Raw genomic sequence first — 12,922 nt, forward strand, 5'->3', positions numbered from 1 at the left:
GTGGTGACAGTTTCTCAAACTTTCCTTGTTTTCGATAACCTTCACAGTTTTGAAGAGTACTAGAGTCAGCGATTTTGCAGAATGTCTTTTAACCTGGGTTTGCCTAAAGTTTTTCTCATGGTTGGAGAGGGGTTATGAGCACTCAGGAGGAAGACAACAGAAGTAAAGTACTAGTCTCACCACATCATCCAAGGGTATATACAGTCATTCCTCAGTATCCACGGGAACTGGTTCCAGGACCACTGTGGATACCAAAATGCACACATACTCAAGTCCCGCAGTCAGCCTGTGGAACCTGAGGACATATAGTTAGCCCTCCTTATTTGGGAGTTTCCATATACCACAAATATTGTATTCTCAATCTGTGTTTGGTTATGGAACCCATCAATAATGAAGGGCAACTGTATTGAAAAAAAAGTATTGAAAAAAATTATGTTGTTCAAAGCATCAACTGTACTGTCAACATGACTTAATCACTGAAGATGTTAACCTTGATCATCTGGCTGTGGCACGGCTTGTCAGGTTTCACCATTGTATAGTAGCTCTTCTCCTCCCCTCTTTCCATATTAAATTCTTTGGAAAGAAGCCCACACTCAAGGAGTGGGGAGTTACGCCCCCCAAAAACTTTTTCATTTGCCTTTTTAAACATAATGCTCCCCAAAGCTTATAATGTACAAATGTTATACTTTTCTGGATGAAAAAAAATGAGACTTACAGAACTTGCTTAAGGCTGCAAAACTAAAAAGTGCTAAGGTTGGGAAGTAAATCCAAGCAATGTAAATCCCAGCTTAGTGTTCTTTTCATCGTGACGTACTCAATATCAAGGGCACAAATTATATACTAACAGGTAAATCTTAAGCTCCACATTGCCCCACCATCAGTCTTTTTCCAGGCACTACTATTTCATTTAACAGTTTCCTGTATCTTTGGCCGTGATTGCCCTTTCCTATTAACTTTTACTCCTAGACCAAAGCCATGTTATTTTTCTGTTTTCTTTGTCCTAGAGAAACAAAATTACTTTTCAAACCAGTTCCCAGAAACATCTTTCCACTTCTCCGAACCTACCCTACAGAAACTACTCAAACTACCTTCCCAGGTAACTTTGTGTAATTAATGAAAAAAGCCATCGGACGCTAGATTTAAAAAAAAAAAAAAAAAAAACAGAAAGGAAAATGGAAGAGCATGTAATAAAGTGGTTAAGAGCTCAGACTCTCGAGTCAGAAAGTTCTGAGACTAAATTTCAGTGCCATCACCACCACTTAGACCCTGGAAACGTCACTTAACCTTCTTAAAATCATTATCCTTATTTGTAATCTTAAAACATTCTGTAATTAAAAGAGCTGTGCAGTTTTCCATGCAAAAATTTAAAAACAGAAACCTAAAGATGAATTTGGAATTTTTAAATTTCAGATTATCTTGTACCTTTGATAAGAGAATATTAATATATCTAGTTAAATGACGAATAGTAATTACAGATGCTCCTTGATTTACAATGGGGTTATGTCCTGATAAACTCATCAAAAATTGAAAATATCCTAAGTCGTAAAGCACTGAATACACCTAACCTACTGAACATCATATTTTAGATTAGCCCACCTTAAACATGCTTAGAATGCTTACACTGGCCTACAGTTGGACAAAATGATGTGGCAACACAGTACATTCTAGAATGTTGGCTGTGTACACTCATGATCACATGGCTGACCGGGAGCTGTGACTCACTGTTACTGTCCAGCATCATGAGGGAGTACTGTACTGCATATCACTAGCTCAGTAAAAGATTAAAATTTGGGCCGGGCGCGGTGGCTCACGCCTGTAATCCCAGCACTTTGGGAGGCCAAGGTGGGTGGATCACAAGGTTGGGAGTCCAAGACCAGCCTGGCCTACATGGTGAAACCCTGTTTCTACTAAAAATACAAAAATTAGCCGGGCGTAGTGGTGGATGCCTGTAACCCCAGATACTTGGGAGGCGGAGGCAGAGAATTGCTTGAACCCGGGAGGCAGATGTTGCAGTGAGCCAAGATCGCGCCACTGCATTCCAGCCTGGGTGACAGAGTGAGACTTCGTCTCAAAAAAAAAAGATTAAACTTCGAAGTATAATTTCCACAGAGTGCATATCACTTTCACACCATTGTAAAGTAGAAAACTTTAGTAAATTCATCCTAAATTGGGGAGCACCTGTACTCTGAATTGTGCACTACTTTAAATAAACCACAGGTTTTTCTGGAAATGAAATCTATTTTATACAATTCTTCTCTGAGACAAGTATAGAGAAAATTTCCCAAAAAGTCAAGGATATACTAAGCTCATTACATTCCTGTACTCACTAGAATGATTATTTGCTGAAAATCCCTGTCAGAGACCTAACCATATTTCTTGCAGAATTAGTGACAGTTCTTCACATAGTAAAGCAATGCAGCTATCCCAGGGCAATTAATCTACTGTAGCACAAAAGCAAGAGAGAAGCAGAGAGGAAATTTCAACTGGAAAGTATTTTACATAATTGGCCCAGATAACAAACTAAACTTACACAATATATCAAATGTCACAATCTACACAAAAACACATACATATGCTAGAGGGCATTAAGAGCCCACACAAGCCAAGGTGAAGTCTCCACCCTGAGTACAGTACATATCTTTCAATCCCTGTTCAGAAAAGATGCACAGAGGAAGCTAAAAGTTTCTTTCATAAACTTAGAGGAAGAAGTGTAAATCTATCAAAATATCTTGAAGATTAAAAGTAACTACCATTGTGAAAAGTGATAGGGAGTTTTTCCTTTCAATCTATTTAAAATACTTGTGTTTCCTAACTAGCTAGAGAATTGTACTGTATGTCTACTTTTTCTGATCACTTTCAAAATGTGTAATATTTGTTATTTCAAAATTTCAAACTAACTTGTAACACTTAAATCTTGTAAAAAACAAATATATAGGCTGAAACCAAACATGTAGGTTGAACAAAAGTTGCCAAGTTTTTTAAACAGGAAGTTAAAATTAAAGAGAACAGGGCCAGGTGCAGTAACTCATGCCTGTAATCCTAGCACTTTAGGAGGGTGAGGCAGGCAAATTGCCTGAGCTCAGGAGTTCAAGACCAGCCTGGGCAACATGGTGAAACCCCGTCTCTACTAAAAATACAAAAAATTAGCTGGGCGTGGTGGTGCACGCCTGTAATCCCAGCTACTTGGGAGGCTGAGGCACAAGAATCTCTTGAACCCGGGAGGTGGGGACTACGGTGAGCTGAGATTGTGCCACTGCACTCCAGCCTGGGTGATAGAACAAGATTCTGTCTCAAAAAAAAAAGAGAACAGAATATGAATTCTCAACTTCTTTGGCTCCATTTTCTTATACATAAGCTGTATGGTATTGCTGCTTTAAAATTTTCCTCACAAACATTGAATAGATGAAAATACAAGGACCAATGAAAATGCTAGTAGAAGGCAAATTATTTTCATATTCCCAACTTTGTATTAAAAAAAATTTTAAACCTATAGGAGAGTTGAACAAATAGTACATGTTGAATATCCCTAAATCTAAAAATCCAAAATGCTCCAAAATTCAAAACGTTTTGAGCTCCAACATGACACTCAAAGAAGATGCCCATTTTAGCATTTTAGATTTCAAATTTTCAGATTAGGGATGCTCAACTGGGAAGTATAATGCAAATATTTCAAAATGCAAAAAAATTAAAAATCTAAACACTTCGGGTCCAAAGCATTTTGATAAGGGATATTCAATTTGAAAAATAAAAACCCATCATTCATTAAGTATATCCTCCATACAGATTCAAAAACTGAATAATATTGTCAAACTACACTAAATTCTAAACTGAATAAAAATCCACACTAAATAAAAATTAGTAACTAGGACATGTAATAATCTCTGAGTTATGCATAGGTGGGAATTGAACAATGAGAACTCATGGACACAGGAAGGGGAACATCACACTCCGGGGACTGTTGTGGGGTGGGGGGAGGGGGGAGGGACAGCATTAGGAGATACACCTAATGCTAAATGACGAGTTAATGGGTGCAGGAAATCAACATGGCACATGGATACATATGTAACAAAACTGCACATTGTGCACATGTACCCTAAAACCCTAAAGTATAATAAAAAAAAAAGAAAAAAATAAATAAATAAATAAAAAATAAAAAAATAAAAAAGAAAAAAGAAAAAAAAAAAATAATCTCTGAGTTATGAACTCAATTGATTAAGATAATTTGTTAACATCATGTGGCTTTTCTGTCTGTGACCTAAAAATCTAATGAAAAAGCTCAAATAAATGAATGTGTGCCTGGTTATTTTACACAGCAGTGTACAAAGTTAAACCTTTCAAAGAATCATTTACAATTTCCTCATAGTGAAAAAAAGACTAAAAGTGAAATTGTCTAAGGTTATGAAATGTTTATGTTCAAAAAAGATAATAAATATATTTCTAAGTAATTCTAGGATAGTCCAGAAAGCAGTCTTAGTAGTATCTAAAATTATTACCCTAGATCACAAAAAAAGTAAGATACCAGTTTGTAAGAAAGTAAGTGTGCTCTTAAGAGTTAAGTCTAAAACAACAGGTGCTGGAGAGGATGTGGAGAAATAGGCACACCTTTACGCTGTTGGTGGGACTATAAACTAGTTCAACCATTGTGGAAGTCAGTGTGGTGATTCCTCAGGGATCTAGAACTGGAAATACCATTTGACCCAGCCATCCCATTACTGGGTATATACCCAAAGGATTATAAATCATGCTTCTATAAAGACACATGCGCACGTATGTTTAGTGCGGCACTATTCACAATAGCAAAGATCTGGAACCAACCCAAATGTCCAACAATGATAGACTGGATTAAGAAAATGTGGCACATATACACCATGGAATACTATGCAGCCATAAAAAATGATGAGTTCGTGTCCTTTGTAGGGACATGGATGAAGCCGGAAATCATCATTCTCAGCAAACTATCGCAAGGACAAAAAACCAAACACTGCATGTTCTCACTCATAGGTGGGAATTGAACAATGAGAACACATGGACACAGGAGGGGAACATCACACACCGCGGACTGTTGTGGGGTGGGGGGAGGGGGGAGGGACAGCATTAGGAGATATACCTAATGCTAAATGACGAGTTAATGGGTGCAGCACACCAACACGGCACATGTATACATATGTAACAAACCTGCACATTGTGCACATGTACCCTAAAACTTAAAGTATAATAATAGAAAAAAAAAAGAGTTAACTCTAAAACTTATTTGATGAGGACTTGGCTCACAGGTTCTCAAATAAGTTTTAGATTTCCAGTAGACAAGAAAAATTCTAATACTATGAATATACAATCGTAGAATATACAAGGTAAGAACAGAAAAATGGAGATGAGAGTAAAAAGACTAGAAAATGCCAGTAAACACAGCCATCCCCATTACCACATGATAAAAGGACAAGGACCACGGAGAAATCAAGATGTCCTGGGAAATTTCAAAATCACTCAGTACTTCAACTCTTAAAACCGCAACCTTTGCAGTGTGTAGCAGCTCACTCCTATAATCCCAGCACTTTGGGAGGGTAAGGCGGGAGGGCTGCTTGAGGCCAGGAGTTTGAGACCAGCCTGAGCAACACAGTGAGACCCTGTCTCTACAAAAATGTTAAAAAGTTAGCTGGTGTGATGGCTCACACCTGTAGTCCTAGCTGCTCAGGAGGCTGAGGCAGAAGGATAGCTTGAGCCCAGGAATTTGAGGTTACAGTGAGCTATAATCACACGACTATACTTCAGCCTGGGCCATAGAGTGAGACCGTGTCTCAAAAAAACAACAAATAAACCTGAAACCTTTAAAACTGTAGTTGTGATTCCCCATAGGTGATCATGCTGTAAATGGTCTCCTCCCCCATCTTTACTCTCCAATATCTTCCAGAAAATAAAAAATATGTTGAAGATATTGACTCTTAAAGAACAAACAGCTTAATCACACCTAAGTATCATTCTATATAAATCTTAAGTAAAGCCAAAAGTTGACAAACTACTCTGAAGTTTTATACTTTCAAATTGCCAATGATTTCAATGTTCTAAGGTAGAAAACGCATTCTGGGCCGGGCGCAGTGGCTCACGCCTGTAATCCCAGCACTTTGGGAGGCCGAGGCAGGCGGATCACGAGGTCAGGAGATCGAGACCACAGTGAAACCCGTCTCTACTAAAAATACAAAAAATTAACCGGGCGCCTGTAGTCGCAGCTACTTGGGAGGCTGAAGCAGGAGAATGGCGTGAACCCAGGAGGCGGAGCTTGCAGTGAGCCAAGATCACGCTACTGCACTCCAGCCTGGGCGACAGAGTGAGACTCCATTTAAAAAAAAAAAAAAAAAAAGAAAGAAAGAAAAAAGAAAATGCATTCTGTTATGCAAAAAATTCCCTGGTAATATCAAAACAGATGATCATGTGCCTTTTCTGAAATGAATTGATAGTTAATCTATTTAGGTATATATTTTTGTGATACAGTCCACAGAAATGGATTTACGGTTTTATATGTGTGGATTAAGTATCTGGATATATCATAATGTTACATAAAATTAATATCTGGTCCTAAAGTAAGTGTACAACTACTCATCATGAAAGATTATCTATCCCAGTTAATGGGGGCAAAGCAATGAACAAATAAAACGTGTGTGTGGTTCAGAATAAAAACGATGCACATATACTTCCTGACTGGAAAAGTATTTTTAAAGAATTTAGTGTACTATAACAAGTGTCTTGTTCATTTGAAAATTCTAGGTATGTAAATATTGAATTCACTGTCATGTTTATCTTTAAGTCCTGGTTAAGCAAAAGTCTATAATTAAAAATGTAGAAACAAACAAAAAAAAAGATTAGTTTCTGTTACACGTGGATATAAGAAATATCAGAATCAAGAAACTAAATAAAGCAGTCTTCTCAATGTCTACCATGATTTGCTGATTACATGCACGAATTTATTTCTTATCACTCATCTCCCCTATATTATATTGCCATCCACATCAAACAAAAAAAAAAGAATCACCGCTCCTTAAGATGCCTTTATTCGTTCTCCTAAAGGTAGGAGTCAGAGGATGGGCGTCAGGGGAGGCTGAGAGAGAGTAGCGATTAGAAAATTTAACATCCTACCTTTATAGCTAGAAAATTCAGTCCACTCTCATTGGCCAAAGCCTTTGCTATCATTGTTTTAGAGCACCCAGGTGGCCCATACAGAAGAACTCCTTTAGGTGGCTGAATACCCATTCGAATGAAAGACTCTGGATGTTTTAAGGGCCATTCCACAGCCTGTTTCAACTTCAGTTTGACATTTTCCAGTCCTCCTATATCTGACCAGGATACCTGAAAAATAGAACATTTTCCAAATGTAAGTTTTGCCAGGACAAACAGAACTAAAAAAAAAAAACAAAAAAACAAAAAACATATCATTAACAGAAGAAGTGCAAAAAAGAATAGAATCATTTAAGAATCAGGAAAATCCTTTAAAAAATTCCAAGAATATCAAGAAGTAAATTAGGAGTACATAAAATGTGAACTGCATATTGTAAAAATACTAAAAAAAAAAAAAATTCTGCTTGTAAGTCTCATATAAATAACTGTTTAAATGATTGAACATATCATAAAATCTTACCTTCTAGAAAGATTCAGAAGTTCGGTTTCATCTGTCTGAAAGTGGTTTGAGTCAAGTCATCCAAGGTCTCATCTATATATCTAATTTCTTATACCTCTTTTTTAGCAAAACTACTTCCAAGCATATTTTTGTACATCTTTATAGGACACACAATCATTTTTATCTTTGGCATATAAAGTATCCCCAAGGTTTTATTTTTCTCAACTAAGAAATATCCCCAGAACAAGACAGCTTTTTATATGTCTTAAGAATATACGTGTACCAGAAAACGTACACAAGAAATAGAATAATGAGACAGGAATCCATGTGTTAAAGAACCAACTTTAACAACCAGTAACCATGAACAACCACAGTTCAACAGAAAGGATACTAAGTACAATAACAAACAGAAAAGGCTTCTGGGAGTTCCCAGGAAAAAAAGATTACTTCTAGCTGGAAGACAAACCTAAAAGCCAACTCTTGAAGGATAGATGAGATTTGGAAATGCGATAACAGGGAAATGGCTAGGTACAGGCCAAAAAATGACAGAAAGCTCAGAAGGAAAGAAGTATAAAAAGGATAAGAGAAAAAATATTTGAGGGAGGGAAATAAAGAAAAGTTGAAATCATAGCATAGGGCCCTGAAGACCAGATGAAGGAATTCAAGAGAACTCTTGGTACATACTTGGAAGTCTTTGGAGGTTTTTTAATCTAGAAAGCAATATGGTCTGAAATGTCCTTCTGGAAGATTTCTCTGACAATATTCATTAGAGAAATCAATTAATCACATAAATATCAGAAAAAAAAACACACCTTGAGCTAGAGGAAACACATGCAGATACTGAAAACTCACTGGAAAGATACTTCAGAGCTATAATTGTGGGTTCTGGGAGTAGAAAAAGAAACAGGAAAAACTTTAAGCTACACTTGGAGAGGGGTGGTGAAACAAAATGGAATCAAGGGTAATATTCAGGATTCAGACTCGGACAAATGAGTAATTAAAAGTTACATGAAAAGAAATAAGGGACATGTTTGGGAACTAAGGAATATGATGCATAAGGTGTCAACTGGGACTTGAATATAGTAGAAAAATATGGACTATGTGATGACTAATCAATCCATATGAATGGAAAGATTGGGGCCCGACTGATGCATTCTCTATCCTTAATTTCTTTACAACTATGTATAGACCCCATGTTGTAATGAATACTCCACCATAAATATAGATCCTTAACAAAAGTATTTCTTAGAGCACGTAAGGTCTCACACATAAAACATATTACTCATATTGCTTTATAACGTTAAGTACAGTACAAATTTAAAAAACCACTTTCACACTCTTCAAAATACCATAGAAATCAACTCAATTCTATTGTACAAGTAATCCATAAAACTTAAGCTAAACCAAGCTTGGCCAACCTGCAGCCCAACACGAATTGGTAAAGTTTGTTAAAATATTATGAGATTTTTTTGCAATTTTTTTTAGCTCATCACCTATTGTTTATGCTAGTATTTTTTTTAGTTCAATACGATTTTATTTAAAAGTGTGTACAATTGAAGAAGGGATCTGATCTTTTGTTAAAAGAAACCAATTTTCACAGTATATATTTGGCCACTTAAGCTTTGTAGCAAATAATAACAGAAAAGGAAGTTTCTGCTCAAATTCTCACTCCAGCACACTCAGCCAGGTGCTTGGCAAGATGACACATTTCCTGGTTTGAAGCTCACAGCCAACCCTCTCACCCAAATACAACACCAATTCTCCTCCAGACAGACAGACACACACACACACACACACACACACACACACACACACGAAGTCTTATTTTTACTGCTCTACACAGGGCCCTGAGAATCCTTAATCTTAAAGTTGGGAAAACGTGAAAGGATTCCTTAACTCATTGTCTGTGACAAATCCAACTACCTTGTAACTCTTAACAATTGCAAGTATAAAATACTTGAAATTTACGAGATGCTCCATTTAATGGGACAACTCAAATGCTATAAAATTAGGTCAAGTAACATGCTTTAATATTTTTAAATGTTACTTAAAACTTACTGAGACAAGACATGCAGCACATTCTTGGTATTATAAACTCCTACTGACAACTGCTGCTTGATGGTCAAAAACTTTTAAAAACGAGAAGAAACCATACATATTGGTATACAACAATGTCTGCAGGGAATGTCATGTTTTACATTTTGTTAACTGAAATTGAACCTGACAAAAAAACCAAAGGTCTACAAAACCAACACCCACGTCATTTTAAATGATGACGTAGATTGTTTCCTATGCAGTAAAGTGAAGATAACAAAAAAACCCATACAACTTTCAAATCCTCTTAACAAAAAAGTTCAAGTTATAGTCACTTTCACAAACAAGACATTCATAAACTATAAGATGGAGCGGTCATATTCAGACAGGTTTTGTACTTGATGTGTTACTCGGAGATTCAATAATCAGTCTTGGATCAATCAACTCTCCCCAAAATATGGTGATCTTTCTCTCCTCCATCACAGCGAACTCCACTACGTTGGTTCCATTTTCATTGTGATAAACCAAATCAAATTTCCCAGGTTCTCTCAAGGCAGGTAAGGATGAAAGAATTTCTGGATCTACTTGCTCTATCTCTGGATTGTAGCTTAATATTTTTCCTTGCAATCAGAGACATCAGGAGAGTGTAACTGGATGTTGGTTCCAAAGATTAAATGCAATCTTTTCTCCACCTTTAGGGGCAACTGCTAACAGCAGTAACAGACTATACAGTCCTTCTAGTGTATCTCTACCGGATTCTGGAAAACAGCAGATGAATTTGTTACCACTTCATTTAATTGCTGTTGTCTCTGGCTGTCAGTGCTTCTATTTACAACACAGGAAACAGGATGCCCTCGTCCTTGACCTCTCCCCCACATGCCCCGTCCCCTAGCTCCCTTCCAACAAAAAAGGTTCTCTCCTCTATCCCATCCTCTTCCTAAACTGGGGAAAGACACACTGAGAGAAGGACCAGGAGCCTGTCTGCCACCATTTAAGCCAGAAGGCTTCCATCCAGCAGTACTTGCAGTCTGCGATGACAGCCCAGGGCCTGGACAACCTCTTCCTGCAAAAAGGCCTACTGTCTTTTAGAAACCCACAGCACACTCTAGGGTGCTCGATGACATCAAGCATTCGTCATCTGACTCTGAACCAGAATTTGAACTAGAAGATGACGTTCCAGAGGTCTTGCCCTTGCTGGGGGTTAAGGCTAAAGCCAGGTTTTGTAGCCAGTTTGTCTGCAGTTGTACTTTTGGTAGAGGGTCTTTCCTTTGATTACTTAGTTGGTAATTTCTCTGAGGAATTTCTGGCCTCCAAAGTGACTTTGCTGGGACCATCACTGATTGATTCATGACAAGACTCAGACTCAGAGGAGGAACTGGGACTCTCGTTTGAGCAAACGCTTACACCACCTTTCCTTTTGGTTTTAACAAGGCTGTTTCTAGCAGAACCTTTTGGAGAACTACATCTCTAATTGGCCCAGTCTTTTACTGCCTGTATTTTAGGGGACTTGGGATTCCTGGCCTTTTTTTCATATTCACATTTCTCCTTTTTCTTTGGTGATTTTTTTTTTTTTTTTTTTTTGGTCTCTTCGTTATCATCACCCATTGTGCCACAGGTTGCTTTATTTTTTCTTTTTTTTTTTTTTTTGCTTACAGTCTGATCTGCGAGTGCTTTTCGTTCTAGATCCAAGACCTTCTCATTATTGTTATTGTCCTCTCGCCTCTTCCAATGCTTCTTTGAATATTTGTAATCTGGTTTAGTTTCTTCATCCTCCTCTAACTTAAATGCCCGCTTCTTTGCTTTTCTAAGTGATAAATGAGTACTGTCACCATTACTGATGACTACAGAATTCTCAGCAACTCCTCTCTCTTCTAATTTAACTCTGAGGCAGTCATTGTCTCTCATCAGGCGTGCGCTCTCAGTGGGGGGCAGGAACCCCTGCTCCAGGTAGAGGCCTCGGAGGGCCCCCAGAACCGAAGCCGAAGCACTGGCAGATGAAACTAATGAGATCTGTGACAACTCGGCATCTGTTCAAGTCAACCAGAAGCCAGGAAGGCCGTACAGTGCAGGGTAGCTGGTGGCGGGTAATCATATTGAAGCAGTAGCCTAACCGGCTCGGAGGCTGCCATCTTGCTTGGAGCCAATGTTAGTATATTTTATGTGTGGCCCGAGACGATAATTCTTCCAATGTGGACAAGAGAAGCCAAAAGATTGGACAACTCTGAGCAAGACTGAATTTATATGACTATCAAGGCCTGTGTGGAAAAGGTAAATAATTTAGTAAAATAAGCAACTCTCAAGATGTTTTTGCATCCCAACTCTCCTAGTGACAATGGTGAAGAAAGAGTTAGAACTAAATACTATAGGTATAGGATACTCAGTTTCACTTCTGCATTTCATTACTAACTGGTGGAGGAAGTTCCTTCTCTCAATTTAGGAATCTCCAACCATAATAAATATATATTCTACAGGCATTTCATTATTATAGAGGTCCCCTCTCCTGGGCTGTTTAGGACTGCTGACTATATTGAGACTTTGTGCTACTGGCATTTAACAGAAAAGATTAAAATAAATTAAACGACCTGACTTATTTTGAAGACAGGAAGAAATATAAGAAAATGCTCAAAGAGGAACATTTCTTTGTGGGATAATCTCGCTGTGAGACACACTGAGAGAGCTTTTACTTATTATGGAAGTTCTCTAAAATGTAAATGAAACACATCAATCAAGTGATTCTTGTAGTCTATTAAGATCCGTGTGTTGGTAGAAGGGCTATCGTTAAAGAAGGAGTAGTGGGGTTTAAGAAGAGCAAGGAAGTAGACTTAATGGAAAGCAAAACAGAGTAACTGAAGTTCTATTTATATCTCAGATGGCAATAGTGAGCTATAAATTTAAGATTCTGGCTTCTTGGTGAAGACTATTTGTCACGTAATTAGATATACCTTGTTGTCTTCCTAATAGGTAAGAATAAAAATCTTAAAAAGAGAAAAGGTAAAAAAAGAAAAAAAAGTAGCTCAAAGAGAAGAGTCCATTTCAAAAATCATTAAAATAATTTTTTTAAAAAAAGCTCAAATAACTAGCTTGAGAAAGGTACTGTTACAAGTATGGAATATAAGAGGAAATGGATGATACAAAAAAGAAATGCAAAATCAAACTGTGGGGGTAAAAAGCTCAACTCTCTACTAATCAAAGCCAAAACATCCAAATTAAAATAGTAAAAAGCTGTTTTCAGCTGATAAAATTAGCAAAGAGTAAAATATGGACTTCTCAAGGCCAGTGACA

At 37.4% G+C, this 12,922-nt stretch overlaps 1 protein-coding gene and 1 pseudogene across 16 annotated transcripts in view; both read right to left on the bottom strand.

The window, feature by feature from the left end:
• The window catches only part of AFG2A (AFG2 AAA ATPase homolog A), a 384,876-nt gene that overhangs the window by 283,520 nt on the left and 88,434 nt on the right, over positions 1 to 12,922 (bottom strand). For 14 of the 16 annotated variants that reach the window (XM_055274649.2, XM_055274648.2, XM_055274646.2 and 11 more), the window contains one exon: positions 7,129 to 7,338. The exons of 1 other annotated variant lie outside the window; for it this stretch is intronic. In XM_055274649.2, the coding sequence (XP_055130624.1) occupies positions 7,129 to 7,338 (210 nt within the window). Of the gene's footprint in view, positions 1 to 7,116; positions 7,339 to 12,922 lie in introns of those variants that run through there. One more of the 16 variants, XM_055274655.2, reaches the window with a different exon arrangement.
• On the bottom strand, positions 9,563 to 11,877 carry LOC129480648 (coilin-like; annotated as a pseudogene).

This window comes from Symphalangus syndactylus, chromosome 4, assembly GCF_028878055.3.
Source record: "Symphalangus syndactylus isolate Jambi chromosome 4, NHGRI_mSymSyn1-v2.1_pri, whole genome shotgun sequence".
Taxonomy (NCBI): domain Eukaryota; kingdom Metazoa; phylum Chordata; class Mammalia; order Primates; family Hylobatidae; genus Symphalangus; species Symphalangus syndactylus.